The sequence below is a fragment of the Eubalaena glacialis genome, chromosome 1 (assembly GCF_028564815.1).
Source record: "Eubalaena glacialis isolate mEubGla1 chromosome 1, mEubGla1.1.hap2.+ XY, whole genome shotgun sequence".
Lineage (NCBI taxonomy): Eukaryota > Metazoa > Chordata > Mammalia > Artiodactyla > Balaenidae > Eubalaena > Eubalaena glacialis.
The window spans coordinates 51,641,836-51,659,790 of NC_083716.1; the positions used below are offsets into that span (position 1 = coordinate 51,641,836).

Below are 17,955 nucleotides of genomic sequence, written 5' to 3' on the forward strand. Positions count from 1 at the left end.
TCTCCACCCCGTGTGTACCTGCTGCTACCACGTATGATGGGAGGTGTCTGTTAGCTCCCTCCTTTCCTTGTCTGCCCCTACAAAATCTGCAAATAAGCTCATCAGAACTCTTTCTCTAATGTTCTGAAATACTGCCCATCTCATCCCCTGAGACCACTTCATTGGCTTAAAGTTCAGCTTCTTTGCTCATACCCGGCTGTTACTCTCAGATCCCCAGCCCAGCTTTTTGGGTTGGAGCAATTCTTTGGAGCAACACTTTAGAAGATCACGTTGATGGTGTTTCTCCCAGCCAGTTGGGTCTTATTTACTACCTGGTTGGTCTGTAGTAATAGAAGATCACCTCCTACAACCATCCCCATCAGGTGGGAAGTCCCTCATTCCATTTTGTTCCTGCCTAACTTAAAGTAAGAGCCATTGGACTCCAAACAAAGTCAGTTCTAATCAGTCCCACCTGGAACCGGCTGTTGCATAGATGATAGTTTAGTTAATTACCGTTTTCCAGTACAGTGTTTTATTTCCATGTTGGTGAACAGAGGCTCAGTTACAGAACTTTATTTCTCTGCAAGACAATAGCTGGGAGAGGGTCTCCAGTAACCTTTGTTGGTGCATATGTTTTCATGTTTGATATGAGGTAAGAAACACAGAACTGGAATTCAGCCGGATTCATGGATAAATGCCATCAATGAATTTTATGTCATATTCAGGGCTGTTTAACTAGGTCAGTTACTTACAGTAAATTAATGAATGCAGCAGCAAGCTTCCAAGTCTCTTTCCACAGCTGTCATTACCTGGTTGAACACTGAAACCTTGATATAATGAGGATGTAAACTGATGTAGTGCACATAAAAAAGTCCATTATTTGAATTTGCATAACATAATAGAATGCACCATTTTGTCTAAAATATAGATAATTATTCAAATCACTCCTGCCTCTTTCCTTGAGCAGGTGGATTATGTCTGCCTCCTATTTCCTTGGACAGGGGGCCATCAGAAATGACTCGATGTGTGCTCAATCTGATCCAAGAAGACAGTGTTTCCAGAGTTTCCAAAGAAGGTGGTTTTTTCCAATCCTCTGCACTTCAGCTCTGGCCCCCTGAACAGACACCTAATGGGACATATTGGGAGACTCAGAAATGGGCTGCATGTGTTTTTCAGAGAGGATAAGGAGGTATTTGGCTTAGTTCTACTCATTTTCTTGTGCAGTTAAACAACCAATGTAGGAAGCTCATGATGGCACCCTCTTCTTCCCAGGTTTGATTTTGTGTTGGATCGACCAGCAGTAATAGATTTTGAATAGAATGAAGTCCCACTGGTGCTGAGAGGATGGGTTTCTTGACTGCCATTTGGAGTAGGAAGGTCTCCTTGGAAAGTTTGTTCAGTGGGTATGGACATTTTCTCTGTGTCCCGATGAGGAGAGGTTACAGGCTAATGAATTGAGACCCACTGCACAGCTTTGCAGCCCTTCTTGGAACTGATTCATTTGTCCTTAATTGGAGGCAAGAAAAAAATATGGATTTAAAAATGCTATTTATTGGAGGAAAAGATCAGAGAGAGGCCTTCCAGTCGGAGGAGAGCAGGTAGCCGTCTCGGGAAAAGACTGCACTTAAGAAAGCCGTCTTAGATTGGTTCAAGATGGCAGAGTATAAGGACGTGCTCTCACTCCCTCTTGCGAGAACACCGGAATCACAACTAACTGCTGGACAATCATTGACAGGAAGACACTGGAACTCACCAAAAAAGATACCCCACATCCAAAGACAAAGGAGAAGCTGCAATGACACGGTATGAGGGGCACAATCACAATAAAATCAAATCCCATAACCACTGGGTGGGTGACTCACAAACTGGACAACAATTATACCACAGAAGTCCACCCACTGGAGTGAAGGTTCTGAGCCCCACGTCAGGCTTCCCAAGCTGGGGGTCCAGCAATGGGAGTAGGAATTCCCAGAGAATCAGACTTTGAAGGCTAGAAGGATTTCATGGCAGGAATTCAACAGGACTAGGGGAAACAGAGACACCACTCTTGGAGGGCACACATAAAGTAGTGTGTGCATCAGGACTCAGGGGAAGGAGCAGTAACCCCAGAGGAGACTGAACCAGACCTACCTGCTAGTGTTGGAGAGTCTCCTGCAGAGACAGGGGGTGGCTGTGTCTCACCGTGAGGACACGCACACTGGCAGCAGAAGTTCTGGGAAGTACTCCTTGGTGTGAGCCCTCCCAGAGTCTGCCATTAGCCCCACCAAAGAGCCTGGGTAGACTCCAGTGTTGGGTCACCTCAGGCCAAACAACCAACAGGGAGGGAACCCAGCCCCACCTATCAGCAGACAAGTGGATTAAAGTTTTACTGAGCTATGCCCACCAAAGCAACAGCCAACTCTACCCACCACCAGTCCCTCCCATCAGGAAAATTGCACAAGCCTCTTAGATAGCCTCATCCACCAGAGGGCAGACAGCAGAAGCAAGAAGAACTACAATCCTGCAGCCTGTGGAACAAAAACCACATTCACAAAAAGACAGACAAAATGAAAAGGCAGAGGACTATGTACCAGATGAAGGAACAAGGTGAAACCCCCGAAAAACAACTAAATGAAGTGGAGATAGGCAACCTGGCAGAAAAAGAATTCAGAATAATGATATGAAGACGATCCAGGACCTCGGAAAAATAATTGAGGCAAAGATTGAGAAGATGCAAGAATTATTTAACAAAGACCTAGAACAATTAAAGAACAAACAGATGAACAATACAATAACTAAAATGAAAAATACACTAGAAGGAATCAATAGCAGAATAACTAAGGCAGAAGAACAGAGAAGGGACCTGGAAGACAGAATGGTGGAATTCACTGCCATGGAACAGAATAAAGAAAAAACAAAAGAAATGAAGACACTCTAAGAGACCTCTGGGACAACGTTAAGTGCACCAACATTCTCATTATAGGAGTCCCAGAAGGAGAAGAGAGAGAGAAAGGACCTGAGAAAATATTTGAAGAGATTATAGTCGAAAACTTCCCTAACATGGGAAAGGCAATAGCCACCCAAGTCCACGAAGTAATCAAATCAAGTAATCAAATTGACAAAAATTAAAGACAAAGAAAAATTATTAAAAGCAAGAAGGGAAAAATGACAAATAACATACATGGGAACTCCCATAAGGTTAACAGCTGATTTCTCAGCAGAAACTCTACAAGACAGAAGGGAGTGGCACAATATATTTAAAGTGATGAAAGGAAAGCACCTACAACCAAGATTACTATACCTGGCAAGGATCTCATTCAGATTCGATGGAGAAATCAAAAGCTTTACAGAGAAGCAAAAGCTAAGAGAATTCAGCACCACCAAACCAGCTCTACAACAAATGTTAAAGGAACTTCTCTAAGTGGGAAACACAGGAGAAGAAAAGGACCTACAAAAACAAACCCAAAACAATTAGAAAATGGTAATAGGAACATGCATATCGATAATCACCTTAAATGTGAATGGATTAAATGCTCCAACCAAAAGACACAGGCTTGTTGAATGGATACAAAAACAAGACCCGTCTATAGGCTGTCTACAAGAGACCCACTTCAGACCTAGGGACACATACAGACTGAAAGTGTAGGGATGGAAAAAGATATTCCATGCAAATGGAAATCAAAAGAAAGCTGGAGTAGCAGTACTCATATCAGATAAAATAGACTTTAAAATAAAGAATGTTACAAGAGACAAGAAAGGACACTCCATAATGATCAAGGGATCAATCCAAGAAGAAGATATAACAATTTAAATAAATATGCACCCAAAATAGGAGCACCTCAATACATAAGGCAAATGCTAACAGCTATAAAAGAGGAAATTGACAGTAACACAGTAATTGCAGGGAACTCTAACACCTTACTTACACCAGTGGACAGAACATCCAGACAGAAAATTAATAAGCTAACACAAGCTTTAAATGACACAATAGACCAGATAGATTTAATTGATATTTATGGGACATTCCTTCTGAAAACAGCAGATTACACTTTCTTCTCAAGTGCACATGGAACATTCTCCAGGATTCACATCTTGGGTCACAAATCAAGCCTTGGTAAATTTAAGAAAATTGAAATCATATCAAGCATCTTTTCTGACCACAACTCTGTGAGATTAGAAATCAATTACAGGGAAAGAAACGTAAAAAACATGGAGGCTAAACAATACATTTCTAAATAACCAAGAGATCACTGAAGAAATCAAAGAGGAAATCAAAAAATACCTAGAGACAAATAACAATGAAAACACAACGATCCAAAACCTATGGGATGCAGCAAAAGCAGTTCTAAGAGGGAAGTTTATAGCAATACAAGCCTACCTCAAGGAACAAGAAAAATCTCAAATAAACAATCTAACCTTACACCTAAAGGAACTAGAGAAGAACAAATAAAACCCAAAGTTAGCAGAAGGGAAGAAATGATAAAGATCAGAGCAGAAATAAATGAAATAGAAACAAAACAATAGCAAAAATCAATAAAACTAAAAGCTGGTTCTTTGAGAAGATAAACAAAATTGATAAACCTTTAGCCAGACTCATCAAGAAAAAGAGGGAGAGGACTCAAATCAATAAAATTAGAAACGAAAAAGGAGAAATTACAACAGACACCACAGAAATACAAAGCATCATAAGAGACTACTACAAGCAACTCTATGCCAATAAAATGTACAACCTGGAAGAAATGGACAAATTCTTAGAAAGGTAGAACCTTCCAAGACTGAACCAGGAAGAAATAGAAAATATGAGGAGACTAATCACAAGTAATGAAATTGAAATTGTGATTAAAAAGTTTACAGCAAACAGAAGTCCAGGACCAGATGGCATCACAGGTGAATTCTATCAAACATTTAGAGAAGAGCTAACACCCATCCTTCTCAAACTCTTCCAAAAACTTGCAGGGGAAGGAACACTCCAAAACTCATTCTATGAGGCCACCATCACCCTGATACCAAAACCAGACAAAGATACTACAATAAAAGAAAATTACAGATTGATATCACTGATGAATATAGATGCAAAAATCCTCAACAAAATACTAGCAAACAGAATCCAACAGCACATTAAAAGGATTATACACCATGATCAAGTGGGATTTATCCCAGGGATGCAAGGATTCTTCAATATTTGCAAATCAATCAATGTGATACACCATATGAACAAATTGAAGAATAAAAACCATATGATCATCTCAATAGATGCAGAAAAAGCTTTTGACAAAGTTCAACACCCATTTATGATAAAAACTCTCCAGAAAGTGGGCATAGAGGGAACCTACCTCAACATAATAAAGGCCGTAGACGACAAACCCATAGCAAACATCATTCTCAATGGTGAAAAACTGAAAGCATTTCCTCTAAGATCAGGAACAAGACAAGGATGTCCACTCTCGCCACTGTTATTCAACATAGTTTGGGAAGTCCTAGCCATGGCAATCAGAGAAGAAAAAGAAATAAAAGGAGTACAAATTGGAAAAGAAGATGTAAAACTGTCACTGTTTGCAGATGACATGATACTATACATAGAGAATCCTAAAGATGCCACCAGAAAACTACTAGAGCTAATCAATGAATTTGGTAAAGTTGCAGGATACAAAATTAATGCACAGAAATCTCTTGCATTCCTATACACTAATGATGAAAAATCTGAAAGAGAAATTAAGGAAACACTCCCATTTACCATTGCAACAAAAAGAATAAAATACCTAGGAATAAACCTACCTAGGAAGACAAAAGACCTGTATGCAGAAAACTATAAGACACTGTTGAAAGAAAGTTAAGATGATACCAACAGATGGAGAGATACATCCTGTTCTTAGATTGGAAGAATCAATATTGTGAAAATGACTATACTACCCAAAGCAATCTACAGATTCAATGCAATCCCTATGACATTACCAATGGCATTTTTTTGCTGAACTAGAACAAAAAAATCTTAAAATTTGTATGGAGACACAAAAGACCCTGAATAGCCAAAGCAGTCTTGAGGGAAAAAAACGGGGCTGGCGGAATCAGACTCCCTGACTTCAGGCTATACTACAAAGCTACAGTAATCAAGACAATATGGTACTGGCACAAAAACAGAAATATAGATCAATGGAACAGGATAGAATGCCCAGAGATAAACCCACACACCTATGGTCAACTCATGTATGACAAAGGAGGCAAGGATATACAATGGAGAAAAGACAGCGTCTTCAATAAGTGGTGCTGGGAAAACTGGACAGCTACATGTAAAAGAAGGAAATTAGGACACTCCCTAACACCATACACAAAAATAAACTCAAAATGGATTAGAGACCTAAATGTAAGACCAGGCACTATGAAACTCTTAGAGGAAAACATAGGAAGAACACTCTTTGACATAAATCACAGCAAGATCTTTTTTGATCCACTTCCTAGAGGAATGGAAATAAAAACAAAAACAAATGGGACATAATGAAACTTAAAAGCTTTTGCAAAGCAAAGGGTATTACAAACAAGAGGAAAAGACAACCCTCAGAATGGGAAAAAATATTTGCAAACAAATCAATGGACAAATGATTAATCTCCAAAATATATAAACAGCTCATGCAGCTCAGTATTAAAAAAACAACCCAATCCAAAAATGGGCAGAAGACCTAAATAGTCATTTCTCCAAAGAAGACATACAGATGGCCAAGAGGCACATGAAAAGCTGCTCAACATCACTAATTATTAGAGAAATGCAAATCAAAACTCCAATGAGGTTATCACCTCACACCATTTAGAATGGGCATCATCAGAAAATCTACAAACAACAAATGCTGGAGAAGGTGTGGAGAAAAGGGAACCCTCCTGCACTGTTGGTGGGAATGTATATTGATACAGCCACTATGGAGAACAGTACGGAGGTTCCTTAAAAAACTAAAAATAGAATTACCATATGACCCAGCAATCCCACTACTGGGTATATACCCAGAGAAAACCACAATTCAAAAAGACACATGCACCATAATATTCATTGCAGCACTATTTACAGTAGCCAGGTCATGGAAGCAATCTAAATGTCCATTGACAGATGAATAGATAAAGAAGATGTGGTACATACAATGGAATATTACTCAGCCTAAAAAGGAACGAAATTGGGTCATTTGTAGAGACGTGGATAGACCTAGAGACTGTCATACAGAGTGAAGTAAGTCAGAAAGAGAAAAACAAATATCATATATTAACTAATATATGTGGAATCTAGAAAAATGGAACCAATGAACTGGTTTGCAAGGCAGAAATAGAGACACGGATGTAGAGAACAAACATATGGACACCAAGGGGGGAAAGTGGCGGTGGGGTGGTGGTGTGATGAATTGGGAGATTGGGATTGACATATATACACTAATGTATAAAATAGTTAACTAATAAGAACCTGCTGTATAAAAAATTACAATAAAAAAATTTTTTAAATGGCATAGGGAATGATACAATAAAAATAAAAAAAGAAACCCATCTTAGAAAGGCCTCAGGAGTCGGGTATGCAAGATTAGGGAAATATTTTTCAATCTTATCAATAGCAGCAAATATTATTAACATTGTTAAATATTTGTACAATTATCACAACATTTACTTTTATATTCACCATCTTCCCTCATCTTTACCCAGCTCCTAGGAAGCAGATTTTAGTACAACTGCCATGTTATAGGGGAGAGAATGGAGGCCCAGATAGATTGTGTGTCTTAGCAGAAGCCGGACTCAAATCTCAAGCTTTGGCTCCAGATTTCATCCTGCTTCTTCTCCACCTCATGTCAACTGCTAATAATAAGTGGAAAAAAAGATGTTAAAAAAAACACAAAAAACAAAAAAAACCCAAAGAAAATGCTATTTATTCAAGTTCTTGCCTCCAAAAATCCTCACTCTAGGGTATCGGATTGTCACCACATCCACACTCTGGGCTGGCCTTTATTCTAGATGCTTTGATATTACCTGGTCAACCCCTCAGAGCTGTGATAATTATGCTAGATTATTATATAATTATGCCTGTGCCCTATCACTTTTATAATACTGCCCCCAAACCTCCTCTCCCTTGTCCTTCACTGGTGAAGGATTTCATCAAAAGGGTGACCTCTTTTGCTCCCATTTCTCCAGAAGATTTTGGTTGGTTGGTCTTCCCACAATGCTTTCCTTATGTCTGTTTCCCTGGCATTAGGTAAGAGGGCTCCTTTCACTTTGCTCCCACTCTCAACTCTCTGTCTCCCTCTGGCCTTCTTTGGCAGGAAGTTCTCATTCTCTACCTGTCGACCCCAAAAACATGGGGAGCATCTGAACACTTGTCCTGGCCAAGTGTTCCATTGACTATGAAAAAGGGGGCCAAGCCCTCTCCTTTAACTGCCAGAATCCAGAGTGAACACAGCTGGGACCAAGACACTCACCTCCCACTCCAAATTAGTCTACTCTTAAACTACTTATTTCTATCCTCAAAAGGATTCTTACAGCCCTGAAAAGAAAATAGAAAGGAGGAAAAGGCAAGATTATGCAACTAACTAGTTCTTCCAGTGATCCCAGGACCACTCACTTGGTCATCAGTTTTCCTTTAGGCTAAAGGCTCTGCCAGCCCTTGGCTTGTCTACTCTTTGAGCTTGGCTGGATGCAAAGAGAAGGGAAGTTTATATTATTAAGCTCCAAAAGTGTCTGAAATTCTCCTTCAATTTCTCCAGCTTCCAGGCTTTCTGGTACCTGTCTTCTGCCCTTCATGTATTTTGAAATGAAAATAGCCCATAGATACAAATATTTACCAACACAGCTGTGGCACTGACTTTGGCTGACATACATGAAAAAGTGCATCAGAAGCTTATCAGGAGCTCACAGCAGCCATGAGAAGGCTGGAGAAGCATGCTGGGTGATGGGCAGAAGTCAAGGCCTGTTTGGAGGGCTGGGAGGCAAAATCCAGGAGGTGGTCACAGAGTAGAAAGTTTCTTGAAGCACTACCGCTGTCATGGATGGACCGTCAACCATCTTCTCTTTCTTTATCTCTGTTCAGGATTCAGATCCAGTTCTCTTGTCCTTACCTGGGTCATGGTCCTGCCTTTTGGCTACAGGTAGGCAGGGCACTGCCAAACTGTTATCCAGTGGGGAAAAAGTGATTCCCCCAAGGAAAATAAATCATGGTCTTCTTGGGAAGGTAGAATTGATGCTTGATAGCAGTAAAACAGCCAGTGCCTAATACAACAGTTTAACAACTATTAAACATAGTTTCATATTCAAGAATAGAAACAAAGCATATAAATGATAAAGGGAAAAGAGCAAGGTTGCACAGAGCTGCATCAACCATGCTGTAACTTAATTAAGAAGAGAACTTGGATTTAGTTTGCTAAACATTTTACAAACTGTTGAAGGAGTCAGTGAAAGACATTATATGCACCATGTTTAGTCTAAGTAAAGGCCTGGTACTCTCTAGCCACTTCCCCTAATTTCACCCGTCATACTTGCCACCCAGAGGTGTCCCTAACTTGGAGCTAGTCTCCCAGCAACGGTGAGCTGAGCTCTGCTGAGCTGGGGCTTCGGATCACTGGCAGCTTGGCTCTGCCCATGGGGCCATGTCAACGATTTCTGATGTGGCTTCCATTATGACATGACCCACTTCCCATAGTGCCTTCCACCCTCAAACCAGTTGGATTTCTTATCCTCAGGTTTCCTCTTGGCCTCGAATGAGTTCCTCATTGTTGTATGGGTGTTGTCAGTCTTCTTGTTCTGGGAAAGGTTCTGGGGAAGATAGCAGGTGTCCCGCCAGAAGCCAAGCCCTGTGTGCTAGTCATGAACTCAACAAAGTTGTGGAGAGAGCAGTGGTCCTGCCTTCTCCACACCAGGGTGCATTGGGAGCATGGCGTGGACTGCAGAGACAACTTCCTTGCCTGAGAAAGGTTGGGATGAGACTTAATGAGATGAAACTTAACCAACCCCATGTACTCTCCTATGAGAGGGGAGCTCACACCAGTTATTTTGGGTTGCCTCTTTACCTGGGGAATATCCTCTCCCACTAGCCTCAGAGGAGCCCAAAGCAGCCACTGGAATGGCCCTTGGATTTGTGTGTCTCCTTCTTTTTTCTTTTGAAAGTCCATTCAGGGCTTTTACATTTCGTGGTATTTCTAACAACCCTACAAGGTGGGCAGGGGACAGGTTTCTCTCTCTGCTATATGGATGTTGACATTAGCCTGTGATGCTCTGTCTTGGAGCAGAGCTTTGACTTGGTATTGCTCATGCAGTTTGACAACAGGGAAGCATAGGCAGTGGGAATAACCTTGCCTGGCACATCCGCACTAATACCCCTGAAAATAGGACTGCAACTTCTAACACCTCATTGAGGGGCTGGCATGGCTCTTCCATGGACACCTGGTTTTGTACCCCAGGTCACTGGGGAGAAACTGAGGAAGTAGATTACATGGTCTTTTTCTTTAAGGAGCTTTCAAGTAGTTTGACCTCTTTGATTTATTCTGACACTGTAGACAAAATATCAGTGGTATTTGTTCTGCTTCTTTTCTTAAGCAAATAGATAATTGAACAAACAAAACAATTTCCTTGACGCTGTTCACCGTATGGAGAAAGAGTCAGGTGTGTGAGGGTCACCTATCTTGGCAGCCTCAAACCCTCATGATACCAGAAAAGTCAGCTGACCCCTGGGAAGTCTCTTCCCTCACCATCCCACCCCCCATCCTCATCCAGGACCCCAGCCCCATGAGACTCCAGACGGGGACATGCCCCCTCCCTGGCATCTCTGGAGATTTTGAATGCTCCAGGCTTCCTGTGCTGCCTGTGCCGCTCACTGGGGTTATGAATCTGGGAGGCCATCGACCTTCCTGAACCCAAACCTCCTTTTGCGTAAGGTGGGGTTGATCCCACCAGGTCTTCTGAGCATTATGAGCACTAGATGGCAAATCCATGGGGCACGTTAGGAGCTCAAGGACCAGTCCCTTTTATTCCCATGGGACTCCTGCTGCTGTTTCTGCCAGTTGTTCAAAGCATCTTCTCCCAAGGCTTGCCTCTGGGTGTGACAGTCATTCTAAGCAGAGCACGGGCGGGGGGCTGGGGGCGGGTGGCAGATGCTGCCAAGTCCTGCTTGCTGGGTCTTTGCTACCTGGGGGCAGTGTCCCAGGCTACTGGTACCCCAGGTAGCAGGGCTGGCCATGCAGTTGAGGGGAGGTGGGAGAAATGGAGGCATGCTCACCCACTGCCCAGCAGGCTGAACAGGCCTGGGGTCTCCAGCCTCCCAGAGTTTTCAGAAAGCCAGTTGGGGCTCCTGTTAGGGCTTGGCCTGACCCTCCTGTGCTTTCCCTGCAGGACAAAGAAGTGAATCTGGAGCAGGTGCATCGGCGCATGAACAGTCTAATGGATGAAGACATTGCTCACAAGCAGATTTCCCCAGCGTCCATTGAGCTCTCGGCCCTGGAGATGGGGGGCCTGGCTCCCAGCCAGGCCTTGGAGCCGGCGCGGGAGTATCAGAACACGCAGCTCTCGGTCAGCACCTTCTTGCCGGAGCAAAGCAGCCACGGCACCAGCCGGACGCTGTCTTCAGGGCCCAGCAGCAGCCTGCCTCTGCCACTGAGCAGTTCGGCCACCATGCCCTCCATGCAGTGCAAACACAGGTCGCCCAACGGGGGGCTGTTCCGCCAGAGCCCCGTGAAGACCCCCATCCCCATGTCCTTCCAGCCCGTGCCTGGAGGCGTCCTTCCGGAGGCCTTGGACACCTCCCACGGCACCTCCATCTGACCGCGCCGCCTGCCCTCCTGCCCACCCATCCACCCACCCGACCAGCAGAGCTTTTTAATACCAGAAAACAACAACACAAACCACACACACACGTGCACACACACACAGAGACTCTTTCATTTTTCTTGTATATATGTGTAAATAATGACAGAATGGAGTGGGGTAAAAGTGTATTTTGAATATTCCCAATTTTCGAAGTCAGTAAAAAAAAAAAACCACAAAAACTGTATGAATGACTTTGTAAATTTTGTTCTATATGAATAAAAAGGCAAATTACTTGTGATCATTCTGAAGTGCCAAAGAAGCCCCCTGTTCCTGGGCCTTTCTGAGGGCGAGGGCAGGAGGGGCGATCAGATAAGGATGTCCCCTGCTGGCGGAGAGAGGAAGGTAAGCAGCCGGTCCCTTTAGAGGAGCCCCAATTGCTGCTTGCTGCCCTGTCCCATGGTTTCCTGCCATGTTCCTCCGCTCCTGGCCCTTCGTTCCCCTTAGTCCTCTCGGGTAGATAAAAGGTGAGCCTCAAGTCAGTGCTGGTCCAACCCCTGGGTCCCTGTGCTGTAGGGTGATCAACTGTGCCAGTCAGCCTGGGACTGAGGAGGCTCCCGGGACACAGGACAGTCCTGTTGGTCACCCCACTGCATGTCACGGTGTGCTGTGGACCCAAGAGAAGCACCCAGGCCAATGCAACCGACTCTGAGGGCTCTGAGGCCGACATGCTCTAGGGTTATCCTGTTGGCCTTGTTTTTTACTTTCTTTTCCTAATTGGAAGAATCAACAAGTGATGGAATCTGGGAGAAGGAGGGTAGGTCCCATCATTTCCTCTGGAGACTGGGCAGAGGTGGGCTTGGCCTTGTCTGTGGGGATAGGGAGATGTGAGGTGTGATGTGTGGACCAGGTGAGGTGGGGGGATGAGAAGCCAGGTAGGGGGAGAATATTCCCTTGGATGTGAGACCCGTGGTTTCAGGTAAAAGGATCCTGTTGGAGGAGTGGAGGGAGGTACGCCAGGTGAGCAGACCAGTGCTGTAGGTGATGGGAGTGCCCAGAGTAGATCAAAGGGATCATGTTGGTTCAGGTAAGAGGAAGCCTTAGCTCTGAGAGAAAGAACAGCGTAACTTTGTGTAATGTGGAGACAAGTAATTCCCAGCCCCCAGGGAAGTAGCCCCAAAAGTAAAAGAATGTCTCTGGGTCTTAAACACTGCAGGCAGTCTGCCAAACAGGGCTGGAACCCAGCATGAGCCCTCATACCCTGCTTTGCCACCTTCTCCAGACCAGAAACCCTCAAGCTGTGATGTAGCCCATAGCAGGGGCCCTCCTGGCTGATGGCATCATATAGTCTCTGAGATCCACAGGCCTATCCTTGAGCTGGTGAACCTGTTAGGAAACTCTGTTTCTTAAGCCGAAGACAACCTGACAGCCCTGCCTCCCTCCATTGCCCTTTTTGGGGCAATTAAACTATAGAACCAGAGAGGGAAAAAACAAAAACAAAGCAAAACACTAGGGGCAGAGTAATTCGAGTACTGCGAGCTGTACCTTCAAGCTCTTCTTCTGAAGACGAAGGTGATTCTGCTTTCCTAACCTGCCAGAATGCGGTGAACGCAGCCTACCTCTGGCACCAAAAAGGGTGGGGCTCCCTCTCCCAGCAGTAATCAGGGGGCTAAGAGCTCGGATCTGTGGTCGTGGAGAAATACAAAGTCCTATTGATTGCCTCTCCTATAGCACTGTGGAGTTACTCCAGAGATGTATTTATGAGGATGATAACTAGCTTGGGATTGATTTCTTTCCCAAAGTCCCACATGGCATGATCGAGCAGTAAGGAGCGGCTGCATCACACAGTCAGCTAAAAACACTCTGAGGAGGACAGTGTTTATAATTATGTTATTTATCTGAGGATTCTGAGAATGGCCTGATATTCATGCTACCAAGGAGATCCATTGACACTTCTCCAATCACAGCGTGTAGAGCCCAGACCTGGGTGCACGCACATGGGGAAGCTTAGGTGGGCAATGGTTATCCTGAGGGAGGACGGGCTTCATTTTCTTTCCATCAGCACTTTGAGGGGTCCTGCCCTGGATGGTCAAGTTTTCATATATATTTCTCTATTTTTTTAATCAAATTCTGGTCTCACTGCCTTATCTCACACCCAAGTCTGGTTTTTTTCGTTTTTTGTTTTTGTTTTTCTCCCTGAAATGACCTGTCTTCTGGGGTATACCATGGATATCTTCTTGGACAGTTTGCTTTGAATGGGTGTCAGGGAGAGGTGAGAGATTGTGTGTGTGTGTGTGTGTGTGTTTGTGTGTGTGTGTGTGTGAGAGAGAGAGGATGAGAGCAAGTGTATCTTTGAGGGAAAGGTATTTTGCTGATAAAAAAATATTGACACCTCATGGTGTTATTCTTCGCCATGTTTATGTTATTTTTTAAAATTTCCTATCCTTGGCATGAGGGGAAATGATTGATATTCAAGCAAATTCTCTAGAAAAAAATTCTTCCCAACTCAGATTTCTGTGTCAGCTCAGAATGTATCTTTTTTTCACGCTTTGCTCTTTGGATTTATAACTCTGTTTAGACTATTCCATACATTTTAGGTATATTTTGTGCCTTCAGACACTGCAAATAATAATCAGCATTTGGATTAAAGTTGTTTAATAATAAAACTTGACTTTGCTCCCTATCCTCTTCTTCTGTGGGGGAAAGAATGCTATCTGCTTGTTCCTGGGCAGCAGCTGGATTCTGTCCCATTGGCATGGACTGTTGTGAGTGAAACTTCGTAGGCCAAGTGGGTCTCAGACACGCCTAGGGGTGGAGGCATGCCCTCCTCACCCAGTGTGTATACACAGCACCCTCACACCGACTGGGGAGCAATGTGAGAGCAGACTGAGAAGTCATCCTAATCTTTGGTTAACCTAACAGCTTCCTGTGATATGTGACTTCTTGGAAAACTCCTTGGAGAAAATTGGGCCACGCTCCATAGGGAAGTGTTCCCATGGCCTTGTGGAATGAACATCCTTTTAAGAGTTGGGTGCCTTTGTTTCTTCTCTCATCTCTACATCCACTCTGACCTTGGAGAAGTTGCTTCCTTGTGCTTTGGCCTTAGGGCTAAGGGTCTGTCATTCTTTGAGGGCCCACAGCTTGGCTTCTCAATATTTGGCCCTCAGAGGGTCTGTGGGTACCATTTTCCAGTGAACATCCATATGCCCAGTCATCTCTACGGCCCCAGGATCACCAGCCTGGGCCCTGGACCTCCAGATTCATATGCTCTCCAGACCTATCTTTTGCATCACAAGGTTCCCCTCTGACTTTTAGGCCTTTGCAGGAGAAACAGCTCCACTGCCAGACTTGGGCCAAAGAGGACTGACCTGAGGAGTTTGGTCTTCATGATCAAGTTTTCAACTTTTAGGCACTGAAAGGAGCCTGTCTGGCCCTTGCCCTTCTATCCCTGCACCAATGAGAGGCTTCTCCAATGTTGAGTGCAGGCTCCAAAGGCTGGGAGTGGGGAGGCAGAGAACCCTCAGACATTCCCAGGTCATCTGGACAGACAGATGGATCTAGACAGGAATCCCAAAGGGTTCTATTTTCTTAAGAAAAAGCTGCCCAGCTCCTAAATTCTAGATCCTTGTAAATCTTGCCAAGGTGAAATGAATTCCATATTTAATCTTGTCTTTTCAAGTGCTGAAAGAAGACAAAGGACACATAAAGGAAGAAAAGACCACTGACCCTAAAGAAAAGACCACTGACCCTAAAGAAAAGACCACTGACCACTGACACATAAAGGAAGAAAAGACCACTGACCACTGACCACATGATCACATGGAAGGAATATTCCGTTCCTCTGGTCTATGCTTTCTCATTTTATCATCATAGGGGTGGGCAAGGTCCCATGGAGAACCTGGGTCTCTGTGTGACAATATGCTTCCAAGACTAAGGAGTTACTTACTCACGGGCCTCTGCCTTCATTGCAGGAAACTTTCTAGAGAAACTCACCTTTCACTCCCACAGGTGAGTGCTCATGAATTAGCATCTATGTCTTAACAAAAGCTTTGTTTTGCTCTCCTAGCTTTGGCAACACAAGATTAGATAAAATTTCAAAATATTTTAACTGACCTTCCCTGGTTATGAACACAATAAAAGAGACAGAATTTCTGTTCCTAATGTGACATGTTTTACATCTAAAATATTATTTTATTTCATACCATTAGTTGCTTTTAATAAATGAAATTATGCTTGATCCTTATTACTCTTACCCTCCATACCAGGAAACTTCAGATAGGTAACAATTTCCTGTGCCAATAACTTTAATTACTGTCTTTTTTTCCCTCCCATTGGTATATAGTCAGAGGGATTATTTATGAGAGAAGTGCACGCGTTCCAGATAAATCAGGTAAGCTAATACCTCCTATAAGGGAGGAAGGGACAATTGTCAATGATATCAGACCCTCCCTCTAGCTTTCATTTTCACCTCTGAACTTGATATTGGGTGCTGAGCTCCAGAGAAAGGAGAGGGTCTCTCCACAGCAAGAAAAAAACTCCTGCTACAGTAATTTGCAATGGTCAATGGCCAGGATCTGGAAGAGGGAGCACCAGGGTGAGCAATCAAATGTGTCTCTGGGAGGGCTCAGTTGCTGGCAGATTCAAGCATACAGTTGCTAGGGACAACCAGGTATCCAAGCTCAGAGGGAAGCAAAATAGCCACCAACACACTGAGACTTATCAACAAACACAATAAGGGTACACAGGCACACGTACACATATACACATGCTCATGCATGGACACTGAGGTCCATGCACACACACTCACCATTGCAGGCGCAGGCATGTAGAATTTAAAAGCACACAGCAATGCACTTAGGTGATGGAAGCAGGTCCTGCTCCTCAGATCTAGGAAACAGAGTCCAGGGAAGAAAGAGGCTATTTCAGAGCTTTTCTGCCCAGTGCGCAGTCTCAATGCAACCATCAGCCAAGTGGTGTTCTGCAATCAGCCGCTGTGGAGGGAGATGCATTTCCTGCAAAGTGGCCTCTCTCTGGCCAGGTGGCCCAGTGTGCAGAGAACTGTAACCAAACCACTATTTTGAAATCCTTCGGATTTTCAACCCAAATCCTTGAAATATGCAAAGAAATCTCAAGCATTCTCCAAGGCATCTAATTGTTTCCATATAAGAATAGACATGAGGTATAGGCAGACCTCAGAGATACTGCAGGTTTGGTTCCAGACCACTGCAATAAAGTGAATATCACAATAAAACAAGTCACACGAATTTCCCATTGCATATAAAAGTTATGTTTACACTATATTGTAGTCTACTAAATGTGCAATAGCATTATGTCTGAGAAAACAATGTACATACCTTAATTAAAAATACTTTATTGCTAAAAAATGCTAACCATCATCTGAGCCTTCAGAGAGTCATAACATCAAAGTGCAATAGTGACATCAAAGATCGCTGATCACAGATCACTCTAACAAATACAATAATGATGACAAAATTTGAAATATTGTGAGAATTACCAAAATGTGACACAGAAACACGAAGTAAGCAAATGCTGTTGGGAAAATGGTGCCAACAGACGTGTTTGACACAGGGATGCCACAAACTTTTAATTTATAGCCAATGCAATATCTGAAAAGTGCAATAAAGTGAAGTGAAATACAATAAAACGAGGTCTGCCTGTATAGTGTTCCAGGGACTGTACTCTACCCTTCGCATACAAATGCCCTTTCATTCTCAGATCAGCGCTGCGAAGTAAAAATTATTATCCAAAATTTGTGGAAAGGGAAGATGAGACTCAAAAAGGCATGGTCCCAAAGCTGGTAAGTGATAGTGCTGGGATGCATATTTCCTCGTCTGTCTGAGTCTATAGCACATGCTCCTGCCAACACAGCTGGCTCTTCCTCGGGAGGGAGCACACCTGCTCTCTCTCAGCCGCTGGACCCGTGCTGGCCTTCTCTGTCCCGAGGTATGGTGGAGACAGCCCCACCAGCTCCCTCAGCATCTGCCTCTGCTGCTTCCTCTCCAGTGGCCTCACGTGTGTTGGTGAGTATCTGCTTTTGCACCCCTGCTGTGGACGTGGCTAGCCTGGGCTAACAGGGTTATCACTATCCACGGAGTCTAGGCCAGGTACCTGCTCCTTTAAAGAGCCCTTAACCAGGCAGGGAATCAGAGTCTGCCAGATTCACTCAGAAGATGGGCTGCTTCCTGAGGGTATCTCTTCTCCCAAAAGCCCCTCCTTCTACAGAAA

At 43.7% G+C, this 17,955-nt stretch overlaps 1 protein-coding gene across 1 annotated transcript in view; it reads left to right on the top strand.

The window, feature by feature from the left end:
- The window catches only part of GRID1 (glutamate ionotropic receptor delta type subunit 1), a 666,870-nt gene extending 655,143 nt beyond the window's left edge, over positions 1-11,727 (top strand). Inside the window, exon 16 of the mRNA XM_061196716.1 lies at positions 11,299-11,727. Within this exon, the coding sequence (XP_061052699.1) occupies positions 11,299-11,727 (429 nt within the window). The remainder of the gene's footprint in view (positions 1-11,298) is intronic.
- Positions 11,728-17,955: the final 6,228 nt, after the last annotated feature.